The sequence below is a fragment of the Oncorhynchus tshawytscha genome, linkage group LG19, assembly GCF_018296145.1.
Source record: "Oncorhynchus tshawytscha isolate Ot180627B linkage group LG19, Otsh_v2.0, whole genome shotgun sequence".
Lineage (NCBI taxonomy): Eukaryota > Metazoa > Chordata > Actinopteri > Salmoniformes > Salmonidae > Oncorhynchus > Oncorhynchus tshawytscha.
In genome coordinates, this window is record NC_056447.1 from 20848591 (window position 1) to 20865960 (window position 17370).

General features: G+C 42.6%; 1 protein-coding gene across 4 annotated transcripts in view; it reads right to left on the minus strand.

Moving 5' to 3' along the window:
- Window positions 1-17370, minus strand: part of ntrk3a (neurotrophic tyrosine kinase, receptor, type 3a) — a 265004-nt gene that overhangs the window by 18765 nt on the left and 228869 nt on the right. For all 4 annotated transcript variants that reach the window (XM_042301457.1, XM_042301456.1, XM_042301455.1 and 1 more), the window contains exon 13: window positions 9784-9914. In XM_042301457.1, the coding sequence (XP_042157391.1) occupies window positions 9784-9914 (131 nt within the window). The remainder of the gene's footprint in view (window positions 1-9783; window positions 9915-17370) is intronic.

The following is a 17370-nucleotide window of genomic DNA, read 5'->3' on the forward strand; positions in this document are numbered from 1 at the left end:
ATTCAAGGACATTCAGAGGCTTGTCCTGAAGCCACTCCTGCGTTGTCTTGGCTTTGTGCTTAGGGTCGTTGTCCTGTTGGAAGGTGAACCTTCACCCCAGTCTGAGGTCCTGAGCGTTCTGGATCAGGTTTTCATCAAGGATCTCTCTGCACTTTGCTCCATTCATCTTTGCCTCGATCCTGACTAGTCTCCCAGTCCCTGCCTCCCCACAGCATGATGCGGCCACCACCATGCTTCCCATTAGGGATGGTGCCAGGTTTCAGGCCTTGCATTCAGGTCAAAAAGTTCAATCTTGGTTTCATCAGACGAGAGAATCTTGTTTCTCATGGTCTGAGAGTCTTTAGGTGCCTTTTGGCAAACTCCAAGCGGGTTGTCATGTGCTTTTTACTGAGGTGTGGATTCCATCTAGCCACTACCATAAAGGCCTGATTGGTGGAGTGCTGCAGAAATGGTTCTCCTTCTGGAAGGTTCTCCCCTCTCCACATAGAAACTCCAGAGCTCTGTCAGAGTGACCATCGGGTTCTTGGTCACCTCCCTGACCAAGGCCCTTCTACCCTGATTGTTCAGTTTGGATGGGCGGCCAGCTCTAGGAAGAGTCTTGGTGATTCCAAACTTCCATTTAAGAATGATGGAGGCCACTGTGTTCTTGTGGACATTCAAAGCTGCATAAATGTTTTGGTACCCTTCCCAAGATCTGTGCCTCGATACAATCTTGTCTCATCTCTCTACGGACAATTCCTTCAACCTCACGGCTTGGTTTTTGCTCTGACATGCACTGTCAACTGTGGGACCTTATATAGACAGGTGTGTGCCTTTTCAAATCATGTCCAATCAATTGAATTTACCACAGGTGGACTCCAATTAAGTTGTAGAAACATCTCAAGGATGATCAATGGAAGCAGGATGCACCTGAGCTCAATTTCGAGTCTCATAGCAAAGGGTCTGAATAATTATGTAAATAAGGTATTTCTGTCTTTTATTTGTCATTATGGGGTATTGTGTGTGGATGAGAAAAAAATATAGATTTGAACCATTTTAGAATAAGGCTTTAATGTCACAAAATGTGGAAAAAGTATACACTCCTGTATATTTGTCTGTCATCTATTTCAATAGGATCCACTCTGGTGACTGGGGATGTGAAGAAAGGAAGGAAGGAGGAAAAAAGGAAGAAAAAGCCAGCTCAGTGTTGCCACCATTACTCTTGATCAAAGCATCTGAAGAGTAGAACATTTTGGGAGATGATTTAACATCCCTCACAGACAGCCTTATTGCTTCAGCTGCAGCCTTGGCGCCTCTGTAAGGTCGGCCTCTTTCTCCTGCCTGTGCACTGCGGTTCCCTCCCTCCTGCTCCACACTATCATGGCTAACATCATTCCATGGATGAGCGCCTTGATGAAGAGTGATGGTGACAAGAGAGGAACAGTGATAAATGTGCCCCTTGTCACCAAACGGGATCACCATGATACTGTAACCCCCTCCTTCAGCATCTAGCTACCTTTTATGACCTTTGAACTTTACTATCCTCAACCCCTGTCAGTTGACATTCGCATTTTAACACAGAGGTTACAGTCGAAATCTTTACGTGAAATTGAATAAATCAAGCACAAGAATTACTGACAGTCACTTCTCATTCAAGATTGTGACAGTACAACCCACTGCATTTAAGAATGTATTTGACAAATGTCATATGACCAGCTACCAATATCATGTGATAATTTAAACAGGATTTTTTGGGGGGAGGGAGAATAATGTATGACTCAATTTCATTGTGCACTAACTCAAAATGGATGCCGCTGTAAACAGGTCCTGTGTTAGGTGTCTCAGCATCAACTAGAGCTGATATAACACAATCACAATAGACCTGATTAACCTCGAAGCTGTGAACATCTATACCTTCGTAATAATGGGTTGTAAATTCATGAACAATCATAATAGGTACACAGGCTGTTTGGTGGCTACCACTAGTGTTCTAAAATACCTAAGTAAAATGTTCTATATATTTTTTTTAAATATTTATGACTACTTTTACTTTTACATTCCTACAGAAAATGATGTACTTTTTACTCCATACATTTTCCCTGACACCCAAAAGTACTCGTTACATTTTGAATGCTTAGCAGGACAGGAAAATTGTATAATTCACACGCGTATCAAGAGAACATCCCTGGTCATCCCTACTGCCTCTGATGCAGCGGACTCACTAAACACATGCTTCATTTGGAAATTATGTCTGAGTGTTGGAGCGTGCCCCCGGCTATTCATAAAAAGAAAAAAGAAAGAAAATGATACCATCTATTTTCTTAACAAGGAATTTGAAATGATTTATACTTGAACTTTTAATACTTACATATATTTTTGCAATACTTATGAATATTTAAAACCAAATATTTTTAGACATTTTACTCAAATATGATTTTACTGGGTGACTTTCACTTGAGTCATTTTCAAGTATGACATTTGGGTACTTTTTCCACCAGTGGCTACCACCTTAATCAAGCCCCAACAGAAATCCAGGAGTACTCCTCTAAAGTTGTATAGATATTGATTGCTTTATCTAGCATTAGCAGTGTGTTACAAGGTACACATATTATGGCCCTGATTGAATGACAGATGTAGGGTTTTGGTCTTAGTGCTTGCAACCAATCCCATTGAGACCCATTTAGGATCAGGAAGTCTATGAACACCCTTAAGTATGACTAACAATCAGCTATATTATAACATGCCTCCTAAGACAGCCAGACATACAGTGGGGCAAAAAGTATTTAGTCAGCCACCAATTGTGCCAGTTCTCCCACTTAAAAAGATGAGAGAGGCCTGTAATTTTCATCATAGGTACACTTCAACTATGACAGACAAAATGAAAAACAAAATCCAGAAAATCACATTGTAGGATTTTTAATGAATTTATTTGCAAATTATGGTGGAAAATAAGTATTTGGTCAATAACAAAAGTTTCTCAATACTTTGTTATATACCCTTTGTTGGCAGGAACAGAGGTCAAACGTTTTCTGTAAGTCTTCACAAGGTTTTCACACACTGTTGCTGGTATTTCGGCCCATTCCTCTATGCAGATCTCCTCTAGAGCAGTGATGTTTTGGGGCTGTTGTTGGGCAACACGGACTTTCAACTCCCTCCAAAGATTTTCTATGGGGTTGAGATCTGGAGACTGGCTAGGCCACTCCAGGACCTTGAAATGCTTCTTACGAAGCCACTCCTTTGTTGCCCGGGCGGTGTGTTTGGGATCATTGTCATGCTGAAAGACCCAGCCACGTTTCATCTTCAAAGCCCTTGCTGATGGAAGGAGGTTTTCACTCACAATCTCACGATACATGGCCCCATCCATTCTTTCCTTTACACGGATCAGTCGTCCTAGTCCCTTTGCAGAAAAACAGCCCCAAAGCATGATGTTTCCACCCCCATGCTTCACAGTAGGTATGGTGTTCTTTGGATGCAACTCAGCATTCTTTGTCCTCCAAACACGACAAGTTGAGTTTTTACCAAAAAGTTCTATTTTGGTTTCATCTGACCATATGACATTCTCCCAATCTTCTTCTGGATCATCCAAATGCTCTCTAGCAAACTTCAGACGGGCCTGGACATGTACTGGCTTAAGCAGGGGGACACGTCTGGCACTGCTGGATTTGAGTCCCTGGCGGCGTAGTGTGTTACTGATGGTAGGCTTTGTTACTTTGGTCCCAGCTCTCTTTTGCTCACCGTTCTTGTGATCATTTTGACCCCACGTGGAGCCCCAGATCGAGGGAGATTATCAGTTGTCTTGTATGTCTTCCATTTCCTAATAATTGCTCCCACAGTTGATTTCTTCAAACCAAGCTGCTTACCTATTGCAGATTCAGTCTTCCCTGCCTGGTGCAGGTCTACAATTTTGTTTCTGGTGTCCTTTGACAGCTCTTTGGTCTTGGCCATAGTGGAGTTTGGAGTGTGACTGTTTGAGGTTGTGGACAGGTGTCTTTCATACTGATAACAAGTTCAAACAGGTGTCATTAATACAGGTAACGATTGGAGGACAGAGGAACCTCTTAAAGAAGAAGTTACAGGTCTTTGAGAGCCAGAGATCTTGCTTGTTTGTAGGTGACCAAATACTTATTTTCCACCATCATTTGCAAATAAATTCATTAAAAATCCTACAATGTGATTTTCTGGATTTTTTTTCTCATTTTGCCTGTCATAGTTGAAGTGTACCTATGATGAAAATGACAGGCCTCATCTTTTTAAGTGGGAGAACTTGCACAATTGGTGGCTGACTAAATGCTTTTTTGCCCCACTGTATGTTGTTTTTTTAAAGACAAGGGATCACTGAATAAGTCAGGGGCAATACTTATAAAAGACTGATATGGTATTTATGAATTGAATCAATATCCTCAAGGATGGATTGGACAATCCTTATTGCATAATCATGATGTGGAATTAGATATAAATGTCTGTCAGCAACAAAACTGGAGTCTGTTCACAAGGTCTTTTCTTGTTGTTGCTAGAAATGCATGGCTAATGCAGTAGACAGCATGGTCAAAGCCAAATCTACTTCCATCGGCTGGTTACATTTCAGGGGAAGGACAAAATTACTGGGGGGTTTCAGAGAAAATGAAAACTTCTCAGGAGTGAGCTGCTGTGCTCAAACTGCATGCACCAGGCATCCAGTCAGCTTCCCCATCTAAAAACCAATTTAGGGCTGCTTATTGTTTAGATAACTGCAGGCCTTAACACACTGAGGCTGTGTGTGTGTGTGTGTGTGTGTGTGTGTGTGTGTGTGTGTGTGTGTGTGTGTGTGTGTGTGTGTGTGTGTGTGTGTGTGTGTGTGAGAGAGAGAGAGAGAGAGAGAGAGGAGGCAAACACAGGTGGTTAATGCCCACCAACTGTAAATATTGCTCATAATTGTTTGTTCCAACTGACAGTTTGTTATCCAGTTAATGCTATTTAGCCTTTTATATCATGACCAGCACCATTGAGATCAAGAATCGCAACAGTGAAGATAAAAAACACTTCTTAGGCTTGGGCATTATATGATTTTCAATCACGTAAAAAAAATGGTGGTTGGGTGCTTAAGTCAAGTATAATTATAAACTGGTAGGTTCGAGCCCTGAATGCTGATTGGCTGACAGCCGTGGTATATCACACCGTATACCATATGACAAAACATGTATCGTTACTGCTCTAATTACATTGGTAACCAATTTATAATAACAATAAGGCACCTCGGTGGTTTGTGGTATATGGCCAATACACTGTATCCAGGCACTCCGTGTTGCATCGTGCATCAGAACAGCCCTTAGCCATGGAATTTTAGCCATATACCCCCCCTCAGGCCTTACTGCTTAAATATAATACATAATTAATACCCAGCTCAGGGCTCTAGCTATGCATTTGGTTTGCTAACTTGCTAAGTGGCTAAATATCATGAGCAAGTTTCTTGGTTACAGCAGAGACATTCAATCCCCTCCTGGATGGAGATCCCGGTTGCCAACAAAAGTATTATTATTTTAGTTTTTTATAGCGCCACTTGTGTGCACTTCCGGTAATACCATAAACCCCGTATGATACAGAAATGGTCTGACGATATGAAAATCTGGATACCACCCAGCCCTAACACAGAAAGTGAGTCAATACATCTTGACCCAAAAGTTGTGATATTCAAGTCAACCATAATGACCTGTACAGCATGTAATACATGCTTCAAATTATGCCAAGTTAACCTGCTAGTGAGATGTTTAGCCCTGAATGTGATTTCCAGAGAAAACTTTCTCACCCATTAGTCAGCTGTTGTCACTAGGGTTGAATGGCATAAACCCGGTTACTGAGATTTACCGTCCAAAACCACTCCCTTTTCCCGGAATAAATAACTGAGAGAAACCAGTATATTATAATATACTATTTATGTGAACAGCATTGCGTGAAATGGAACTTAAATGACATGCGATGCTTAAATCTGTCTTCTCTACGGCCTCTGCATGATGAATCATCAACGCTCAGGGTGGGGACAGCCCATCTCAGTATGAAGTGCAGTTCGCAATGAATGTAGACCTATCATCGCATCATGGTAACTTTTTTTCTTGCGACAGGACGGCCTACATTTGCTGCAGCATAGCCTATGCTCCAGTAATGTAAAGACTGAATGTGTGTCTAATTCACCCATCTCCATCTGGCTTTACGGGGTCACCTTATTTTTTTATTGTAACGATTTTTTTTATTTTTTTGCAGCTCCAGAGTTTTATAAACAGCTTTTCACTCGAATATTGTTGCTTTAAATCAGTGCATGCGCGCGCACTCTCTCTCAGTCTCTCTCTCTCCTCATTAATTCCATTCAAAAGACATCCAAAATAGATAACCCCATTCTAGATTTATATACAGTGCATTCAGAAAGTATTGAAGCCCATTGACTTTCCCACATTTTGTTACGTTACAGCTTTATCTACAACGGATAAAACCGCCAACCCCCCCTCAACAATCTACACACAATACTCCATAATGACAAACAAAAACATCTGTTTTGTAATTTTTACAAAAACTGAAATATGACATTTACATGAGTATTCAGACCATTTACTCAGTGCTTTGTTGAAGCACCTTTGGCAGCGATTACAGCCTCAAGTCTTATAGGGTATGACGCTACAAGCTTGGCACACCTGCATTTGAGGAGTTTCTCCCATTCTTCTCTGCAAATCATCTCAAGCTCTGTCCGGTTGGATGAAGAGCGTTGCTGCACAGCTATTTTCTGGTCTCTCCAGAGATGTTAGATCGGGTTCAAGTCCGGGCTCTGGCTGGGCCACTCAAGGACATTCAGAGGCTTGTCTTGAAGCCACTCCTGCATTGTCTTGGCTTTGTGCTTAGGGTCGTTGTCCTGTTGGAAGGTGAAGCTTCACTCCAGTCTGAGGTCCTGAGCAACATTCAGAGACTTTTCCCGAACCCACTACTGTGTTGGCTGTGTGCTTAGGGTGAACCTTTGCCCCAGTCTGAGGTCCTGAGCTCTCTGGAGCAGGTTTTAATCAAGGATCTCTGTGTACTTTGCTCCGTTCATCTTTCCCTCGATTCTGACTAGAATCCCAGTCAATGACACTGAAAAACATTCCCACAACATGATGCTGCCACTACCATGCTTCTCCGTAGCGATGAGCCCAGGATTCCTCCAGACGTGATGCTTGGCATTCATGCCAAAGAGTTCAGTCTTGGTTTCATCAGACCAAAGAATCTGGTTGCTCATGGTCTGAGAGTCCTTTAGGTGCCTTTTGGCAAACTCAAACCGGGCTGTCATGTGCCTTTTACTGAGGAGTGGCTTCCGTCTGGCCAAACTACCATAAAGGCCTGATTGGTGGAGTGCTGCAGAGATGGTTGTCCTTCTGGAAGGTTCTCCCATCTCCACAGAGGGACTCTGGAGCTCAGGTGTGTGCCTTTCCAAATCATGTCCAGTCAATTGAATTTACCACAGGTGGACTCCAATCAAGTTGCAGAAACATCTCAAGCATGATCAATGGAAACAGGATGCACCTGAGCTCCATTTTGAGGCTCATAGCAAAGGGTCTGAATATTTATGTAAATAAGGTATTTCTGTTTTATTTATAGATTTGTATACATTTCCATAAACATGTTTTCACTTTGTCATTATGGGGTATTGTGTGTAGATTGATGAGGAAAAACATTTATTTAAAAAGGTTTGAGCTTTTTCCAAGTTGTCCGTTTGAGTTTTACTCTGTCAGACCCTAATAGTAACAAAATGTGGAAAAGGGGAAGGGGTCTGAATACTTTCCGAATGCACTGTATAGCCCTATATATAGATGTCCTAGCCTACCTCTTTCAGGTAATAGATTATATGCAGTATTAGCCTTATATGTAGCTAATTAATGATGGGTTATGCATAATAAGCCTATAACTTATAGCCTCGGGCTCTAGCGCAATACATACTCACCTGTGCTCTGCTAGCCTCTCTCCTTTAAAAAAAAAACGCTCCTTAGCTCTTGGAGTCACATGTAGGAAAAGCTAGACTAGAATAGCTTGCTGGACATGATCTTTTTAGCATTTTTTAGCATACTAATAGACTATTCGAAGAGGGTTGCAAGCTCTTGGTTGCTGAATGTTAAATACAGCAGCCAATATAACTCACGGGTAGTTTAAAAAGGATTTGAAAGGCTGGTCATGGCTCACATAAAAAAAAAATATCACAGAAACCCTTAAATCCACTCCAATTTTCATACCGCCCCAACAGGTCCACAGATGATGCAATCTCTATTGCACTCTACACTGCCCTTTCCCACCTGGACGAAAATAACACCTATGTGAGAATGCTATTCATTGACTACAGCTCAGCGTTCAACACCATAGTGCCCTCGAAGCTCATCACTAAGCTAAGGACCCTGGGACCAAACACCTCCCTCTGAACAGGGGCTACCCAGACCCCTCTTTTACGCTGCTACTCTCTGTTTATTATCTATGCATAATCACTTTAATAATTCTACCTACATGTACATACTACCTCAATTACCTCAACTTAACCGGTGACCCCGCACATATCATCGCTATTGTTATTTTACTGCTGCTGTTGAATTATTTGGTCATTTTATTTTAAATTTTTTAAGCATCTAATTTTTACTTAACATTTATTTTTCTTAAAACTTCTTAAAGCATTGTTGGTTAAGGGCTTGTAAGTAAGGATTTCACAAGTAAGGTCTATACCTGTTGTACTCGGCGCATGTGACAAATAAAATTTGACTTGATTTGAAAGATGAGTGAATACACAATGGCGGTAGGCTATAGCAGTTATTTATTCAGACCCATAACCATTCAATCTTTGTGAAGAGAAGTGAATTCTAGTCCTATGTTATTCAATAATGTCATTAGAATGATGAAGATAAGGACAGCAAAACTTATTTAATTTAGGCTAGCCGTTGAAAGCAAGGAAGGAACGAAGCAACAATAGTGAGAGAAAGAGATAGGCAGGTTAATAACATTATGAAAGGTATTTATGGGTCAGACTCCTAATTATACAAATAAGCACTAATTAAAATAACATTCTCGTAACTTTGTAGGCCGCATGTACTGCACCAGAATCCCATATGCTCTCTTTATCATGGTTTGAACAATGTGCATAATTCCAGTCCATATAATACAATATAGTACAGTAACATAGTTCACACTCAAAAAGATGTGTCTACTGAAGCTAGTAGGAGATAGCTAGCTACATCTATGGACTTTTATGTTTTTCTGTCATGCGTAGCCTATATCATATATGGATTGGATAACGGCACAATCACTTGGACAAAATTTCTCTCATGAAATGTATTTCATGTATGGCTTTATAAAATGTATGAATTTTCGATCAAAGCTCTGATCAAATTCAGATATAGGCCCATTTATATGCTTTATATGCTTTTGAATGACACTCACGGTTTTGGCGGGACATATCAGCTTAGCCGGTGATTCATTCTTGGGATGGAACATTTGTAAAATACCTGGAAAATATTCAACCCTACTTGTCACCCCATAGTGGAGCCTCATACATTCAATCTGATTTGAGACGACCAACACGGTACTCATAGTGACCTCAATGATTATTAGTATGATTATCGATCTACTCTATTGCAAAAAAAAATCCTATTTTTATAGATCCACGTCTCCAAAACCTTCTTGTGGAGGCAGCTGGCCATGGCAGGGGGGGGCCCGAGAGCCGTTCAAGGATCAAGATAATACAAGTCAGACGCTGAGTGCTCAGAGGCCCTGACCTCTGTGAGGGGTCTGCTGTAACAGGTGGCCCTGTGTAACTGGGAGATCATCTCTTACCTTGACAGCCACCAGCATCTTGTCCTTGGTAGGGCTGAGGTTATAGCACTCTGCCAGAAACACCTTCCCAAAGGCCCCCTCTCCCAGCTCCCGCTTCAGAATGATGTCCCGACGCTTTATGTGCTGTACATCTGTAGATAGAGAGGGAGAGATAGGGAGAGAGAGAAAGAGAGAGAAAGAGAAAGAGAAAGAGAAAGAGAAAGAGAAAGAGAAAGAGAGAAAGAGAGAGAGAGAGAGAGAGAGAGAGAGAGAGAGAGAGAGAGAGAGAGAGAGAGAGAGAGAGAGAGAGAGAGAGAGAGAGAGAGAGAGAGAGAGAGAGAGAGAGAGAGAGAGAGAGAGAGAGAGAGAGAGAGAGAGAGAGAGAGAGAGAGAGAGAGAGAGAGAGAGAGAGAGAGAGAGAGAGAGAAGAGAGAGAAAGAGAGAGAAAGAGAGAGAGAGTTTAAGTAGCAGATCCAATATCAACAAACCATCAGTGTTTGACAGAATCAAAATTAAGTGATGGTTCAATGATGGGACTGGTAAGTCTTAAATCCTGCTACACTCTCAGAAAAAAACGTTACAGTTTCCTGGGGTACAAAAATATCAAAATACACATAATGTACCTTCAGAGGTACACATATAATCTCACATGGTTGATACCTTTTAGGGTACATGTGTGGATAATCGAGTATAATGGTACATTTTTGTTCCCAATATTTTGAATAGAAAGGTTCAATCATCACACACACTCAAAAAAGGGGTATGAAGGTTCATTTCTGTTTTCTAGGCCGGAGGCATGGATTAGTGGCTGGCGAGTGGAAGTGTCGTGCCAGTTTAAGTGGTCTATGGTTATGCTAATTCAAGTTTGAGCATGTCCGCTGCCAGTTCTGAAGTCTTTATAAAGGTTTACATATTGTAAGAGCATGGGACAATAAAAAGCTGTAATTAATATTACAGTGACCTTACCCCAACACTGAGCGACCTTGTCAAGAGGTACCCCCAAATTTAAGCCGTTGGTGTTAAAAGTCAATAGTAGTAGCTCGCAATTCGTGGGTGCTCCTGCATGTGGGCATTCCAGCATCTGCAGGAACACCCTCCTCGAGCATCCCATTGGTTCCTTCATGAACACCACCCCTTGGGCATCCCATTGGTTCCTGCATGAACGGCGAATTGAGTTACTGCACACGCGCACTTCAGAGTAGGCGTTCCCCAATTGGAATATGCAAATGAATGCTAGAACGCGCCAATAGGATCTTGCTAGCTCCTGCTTGGCTCTGCCTACCTGCTTATGCTTGCTTATTCTGCCCACTATGGCTCATTTGTTCCCATTTAAAATGACAGGTTGTGGTCTTTCTTGGTTTAATTATAACATTCTTTGGTGTCACCCCCGCCTCCCACCTGCTGTGTACCAGACTAGCTGGCTAAACTAGCACACTATTTTAAGGTACAAACTACAAGGGTACAACTATGTGTATAACTAATGGTCAAATGGACGACTACCAGTGACAGGTGTTTGTTCCCCATTAAGTAGAATTCTGTACTTTTTTCTGAGAGTATATGATGCCTCAGTGGATCTAATTTGAGGCATAGAGCCATAAGACCTGCTGTGGAGCTATAGAGTGTTAGAAGAGATGTGAGGGTAAAACACATTATGTTGTTACATACTTAGGGCATACATAAATAAACAGTTATAAAATGTCCATTGCCCTGTAATAATCTAACATCTTATAACCTGCACACCTTAGCAACTGGAGTGAGGAAATGTTCATTCAGTTCCCAACCAACAGGAAAACAATGCTGAAAAGTCTAAATGATCCCTTTCCCTTCCAAATTTAAAAAATAAAATGATCCGAACAATCCAATCAAACCTGGAAAATGTCAGAAACCTGTCTGCAACCTGTACAGTGGAAAAATGGTGGTGAAATCACAGTGTACAGACATTATTAGTCCTTAATCTCAGTGCTTTCCACGTGTTCTGCGTGGCTGAGAGCTGTTGCTGGGAGAGAGTGGCTTCCATATGGCAAGTCACAGTAGCAGCTGGTATTTACTCAATACAGGGGTTCTGGATGAGCTGTTGTCCAACACCAATAGCCACTACTATCCAAGGTCCAGCCATGCCCAGTACCACAGATACCCCTGGAGGGCTAGGGCAGAGCAGAGGAATAGATAAATACTGAGGGATGGATTGGACAAAGCTCTCATTACTATTGGTTGGCACAAACTAGTCATTACGCTCATGAAGCACCAGAGAAATTGTAGCTATAATGTAATTAGCACCATCAAGGCAATAAGAAATTATCAACACCATGATAGCACTGCAAATATTTCTGCTTGAACCACAAGGTTCAAAACATCTTAAAAACATGTTTTATAATGGATTGCACTGGACTGAGATTTTTTTTAAAGAAAACATTTTTTAAAAACAGCAAACCCACCCCATATCAAGATGCAGAAATAAATAATTGTTTTTGTCCCTCTGCAATTGCTTCTTGTATCCCCTCCCTTCTCAATTTCCCAGAAAGACAGTGATAGGTTTACAATAAGCAGGTGGCTGTGGGTATGCTGGAAGGTGTGCCATCCATCCACACAAAGCAATTAAGGAAGTTACAAATAGCTTGGGTTAATTGTCTCATTACCACAGCGGTTGTAGTGCGTTCACCTCCCTGTTTATATGGGCGAGGGCACCCATTCAGGGAGGTTACCCTCACTGGGCCTCATCTGTCTCAGTGTGGACCAGCAGCACAGAGCACACAGCTGGGACAGAGCAGGACACAGTCTTCATCCTAATTAGGCCGCTTTGCTTTGGCAGCACAGATGTTGACTCCACTGCAGTGAAAATGACAGAAGACCAAACTAGGGCTGATTTGGATAGAAATGCTGGCAAATTGTTGCTATTTGATTGGGAATGTAGTAACCGTAGCAATTTATCCTCCCACTCTCTTGCACTGTCTACTGTTGACCATAAAAATGACAAACAATAGTGCAGCATTTCATTCAGTCCAATCACAACATCACTAGCACTTGACTTCTGAATGATGACTTTATGCAAATGCTGCTGTTTTCGAGAGTGACTTTTCATCAAAAGTGACTTCTCATTATATTATCTCTGTTTAACATATTAGAGCTCAAACACCATTGTACAGAAGAGCAAACAGATGTGCCAAACATTTGCCAAATCTTCAATCTATCAGTAAAAGGCCACGTTTGAGCACTTATTTTTTCATAACATTTTTTCCCCATTTGAACACTTTTTAATAGCGTCTGCTATAAGATCAAAATCTTCACTGGAGTAAACAGTTCATTTTGCTACCATTTGGCTTCAGAAAAAGTAGGGGGAAAAAAGTAGGAAAGGCAACAAAAAAAATGAAGCAATCTTTGCATGCTCACTATGCCGGTCAGATGTACAGTGCCTTCGGAAAGTATTCAGACCCATTGACTTTTTCCATTTTTTGTTACGTCACAGTCTTATTCTAAAATTGATTACATTTTTTTCTCATCAAATGTACACACAATACCCCATAATGACAAAGCAGTAAGAGGTTAAGACATTTCTGCAAATTTATTACAAATAAAAAACTGAAATATTACATTTACATAAGTATTCAGACCCTTTACTTACCACTTTGTTGAAGCACCTTTAGCAGCGATTACAACATCGAGTCTTCTTGGGTATGACGCTTACAAGCTTGGCACACCTGTTTTTGGGGAGTTTCTCCCATTCTTCTCTGCAGATCCTCTCAAGCTCTGTCAGGTTGGATGGGGAGCATTGCTGCACAGCTATTTTCAGGTCTCTCCAAAGATGTTAAGATCGGGTTCAAGTCCAGGCTCTGGCAGGGCCACTCAAGGACATTCAGAGACTTGTTCCCTGAAGCCACTACTGCGTTTTGTTGGTTGTGTGCTTAGGGTTGTTGTCCTGTTGGAAGGTGAACCTTCACCCCAGTCTGAGGTCCTGAGCACTCTGGATCAGGTTTTCATCAAGCATCTCTCTGTACTTTGCTCCGTTCATCTTTACCTCGATCCTGACAATTCTCTCAGTCTCTGCCGCTGAAAAACATCCACACAGCATGATGCTGCCACCAACATGCTTCACCGTAGGGATGGTGCCAAGTTTCCTGTAGACATGACGCTTAGCATTCAGGCCAAAGAGTTCAATCTTGGTTTCATCAGACCAGAGAATCTTGTTTCTCATTGTCTGAGAGTCTTTAGATGCCTTTTGGCTAACTCCAAGTGGGCTGTCATGTGCCTTTTACTGAAGAGTGGCTTCCGTCTGGCCACTTTACCATAGAGGCCTGATTGGTGGATTGCTGCAGAGATTGTTGTCCTTCGGTAATTTTCTTCCATCTCTACAGAGGAACTCTAGAGCTCTGTCAGAGTGACCATCGGGTTCTTGGTCACCTCCCCGAACAAGGCCCTTCTCCCCCAATTGCTCAGTTTGGCCGAGCGAACAGCTCTAGGAAGGTCCTTGGTGGTTCCAAACTTGTTCCATTTAAGAATGATGGATGCCACTGTGTTATTGGTGACATTCAATGCTGCAGAAATGTTTTGGTACCCTTCCCCAGATCTGTGCCTCGACAAAATCCTGTCTTGGAGCTCTACGTACAATTCCTTCGACCTCATGGCTTAGTTTTTGCTCTGACAGGTGTGTGCCTTTCTAAATCAGGCCCAATTAATTGAATTTACCACAGGTGGACTCCAATGAAGTTGTAGAAACATCTCAAGGATGATCAATGGAAACAGGATGCACCTGAGCTCAATTTTGAGTCTCATAGAAAATGGTCTGAATACCTATGTAAATAATGTATTTCTGTTTATTATTTTTAATACATTTGCTAAAATGTTGTCATTATGAGTTATTGTGTGTAGATTACTGAGTTGTTTTTGTATTAATCCATTTTAGAATGAGGCTTTAACGTAAAAAAAGATTGAAAAAAGTCAAGGGATCTGAATACTTTCTGAAGGCACTGTATAGTCCACTTCCTTCCTGTATTATTCAGTGTTTAAGTTAGTAGAGTAGAGCAGATGGACTTTTTCCCAAAAGCTTCCATAATGCCCTCTCAACCCACCTCCATGTTCTACTCTTAGCAACACCATTACCCCTCGCTCTCCAAATGTTCCCAATGGTTTCTGCAACCGTATCTTACGGAAGAAAAGAGCTTCTGGATATCAGGACAGCGATCACTCACCTCAGATTAGACAAATATTTCTTCAACAACAACAACAGCAGCAAGCAGGACTCACATGATATTCTCCAAACACACCTCAGGTAAGACATCCCAATTATTCGCAAAAGGAAGCAACGCAGAGGAAGAAGAGCCGGATGCCTCGTCCGGATCCGCAGAAGACAACTAGGAAAGCTGTTACGGTCAATATTACTCGCCAACGTGCAATCATTGGACAATAAACTAGACGAGGTAAGATCACGAATACCCTATCAAAGGGACATCAAAAACCGTAATATCCTATGCTTCACAGAATTGTGGCTGAATGACGAAATGGATATTCAGCTAACGGGATACACGCTGCACCGGCAGGATAGAACAGCACACTCCGGTAAGACGGGGGGGGGCGGTCTGTGCATATTTGTAAACAACAGCTGGTGCATGAAATCTAAGGAAGTCTCTAGATTGTGCTCGCCTGAAGTAGAGTATACTGTGATAAACTGCAGGCCACACTACTTGCCTAGAGAGTTCTCAGCTATACTTTTCGTGGGAGTTTATTTACCACCACAGACAGATGCTGGCACCAAGACCGCACTCAGTCAGCTGTATAAGGAAGTAAGCAAACAGGAAACCACTCACCCAGAGGCGGCGCTCCCAGTGGCCGGAGACTTTAATGCACGGAAACTTAAATCAGTTCTACCAAATCTCTATCAACATGGTAAATGTGCAACCAGAGGAAAAAAAAATCTAGATCACCTGTACTCCACACACAGAGACGCGTACAAAGCTCTCCCTCGCCCTCCATTTGGTAAATCCGACCACAACTCTATCCTCCTGATTCCTGATTACAAGCAAATATTAAAGCAGGAAGCACTAGTGACTCGGTCTATAAAAAAATGGTCAGATGAAGCAGATGCTAAACCACAGGACTGCTTTGCTATCACAGACTGGAACATGTTCCGGGATTCTTCCAATGACATTGAGGAATACACCACATCAGTCATTGGCTTTATCAATAAGTGCATTGAGGACGTCGTCCCCACAGTGACTGTACATACATACCCCAACCAGAAGCCATGGATTACAGGCAACATTCGCACTGAGCTAAAGGGTAGAGCTGCCGCTTTCAAGGTACGGGACTCTAACACGGAAGCTTACAAGAAATCCCGCTATGCCCTGCGACAAACCATCAAACAGTCAAAGCGTTAATACAGGGCTAAGATTGAATCATACTACACCGGCTCCGACGCTCGTTGGATGTGGCAGGGCTTGCAAACTATTTCAGACTACAAAGGGAAGCACAGCCGTGAGCTGCCCAGTGACACGAGCCTACCAGATGAGCTAAATCACTTCTATGCTCGCTTCGAGGCAAGCAACACTGAGGCATGCATGAGAGCATCAGCTGTTCTGGATGACTGTGTGATCACACACTCCGTAGCCGACGTGAGTAAGTCCTTTAAACAGGTCAACATACACAAGGCCGCGGGGCCAGACGATTACCAGGACGTGTGCTGACCAACTGGCAGGTGTCTTCACTGACATTTTCAACATGTCCCTGATTGAGTCTGTAATACCAACATGCTTCAAGCAGACCACCATAGTCCCTGTGCCCAAGAATACAAAGGCAACCTGCCTAAATGACTACAGACCCGTAGCACTCACGTCCGTAGCCATGAAATGCTTTGAAAGGCTGGTAATGGCTCACATCAACACCATTATCCCAGAAACCCTAGACCCACTCCAATTTGCATACCACCCAAACAGATCCGTAGATGATGCAATCTCTATTGCACTCCACACTGCCCTTTCTCACCTGGACAAAAGGAACACCTATGTGAGAATGCTGTTCATTGACTACAGCTCAGCGTTCAACACCATAGTACCCTCAAAGCGCATCACCAAGCTAAGGATCCTGGGACTAAACACCTCCCTCTGCAACTGGATCCTGGACTTCTTGACAGGCCGCCCCCAGGTGGTGAGGGTAGGTAGCAACACATCTGCCACGCTGATCCTCAACACTGGAGCTCCCCAGGGGTGCGTGCTCAGTCCACTCCTGTACTCCCTGTTCACCCACGACTGCATGGCCAGCCACGACTCCAACACCATCATTAAGTTTGCTGACGACACAACAGTGGTAGGCCTGATCACCAACATCGACGAGACAGCCTATAGGGAGGAGGTCCTGGCCAGGTGGTGCCAGAATAACAACCTATCCCTCAACGTAACCAAGACTAAGGAGATGATTGTGGACTACAGGAAAAGGAGCGCCGAGCACGTCCCCATTCTCATCGACGGGGCTGTAGTGGAGCAGGTTGAGAGCTTCAAATTCCTTGGTGTCCACATCAACAACAAACTAGATTGGTCCAAACACACCAAGACAGTCGTGAAGAGGGCATGACAAAGCCTATTCCCCCTCAGAAAAATAAAGAGATTTGGCAAGATCCTCAAA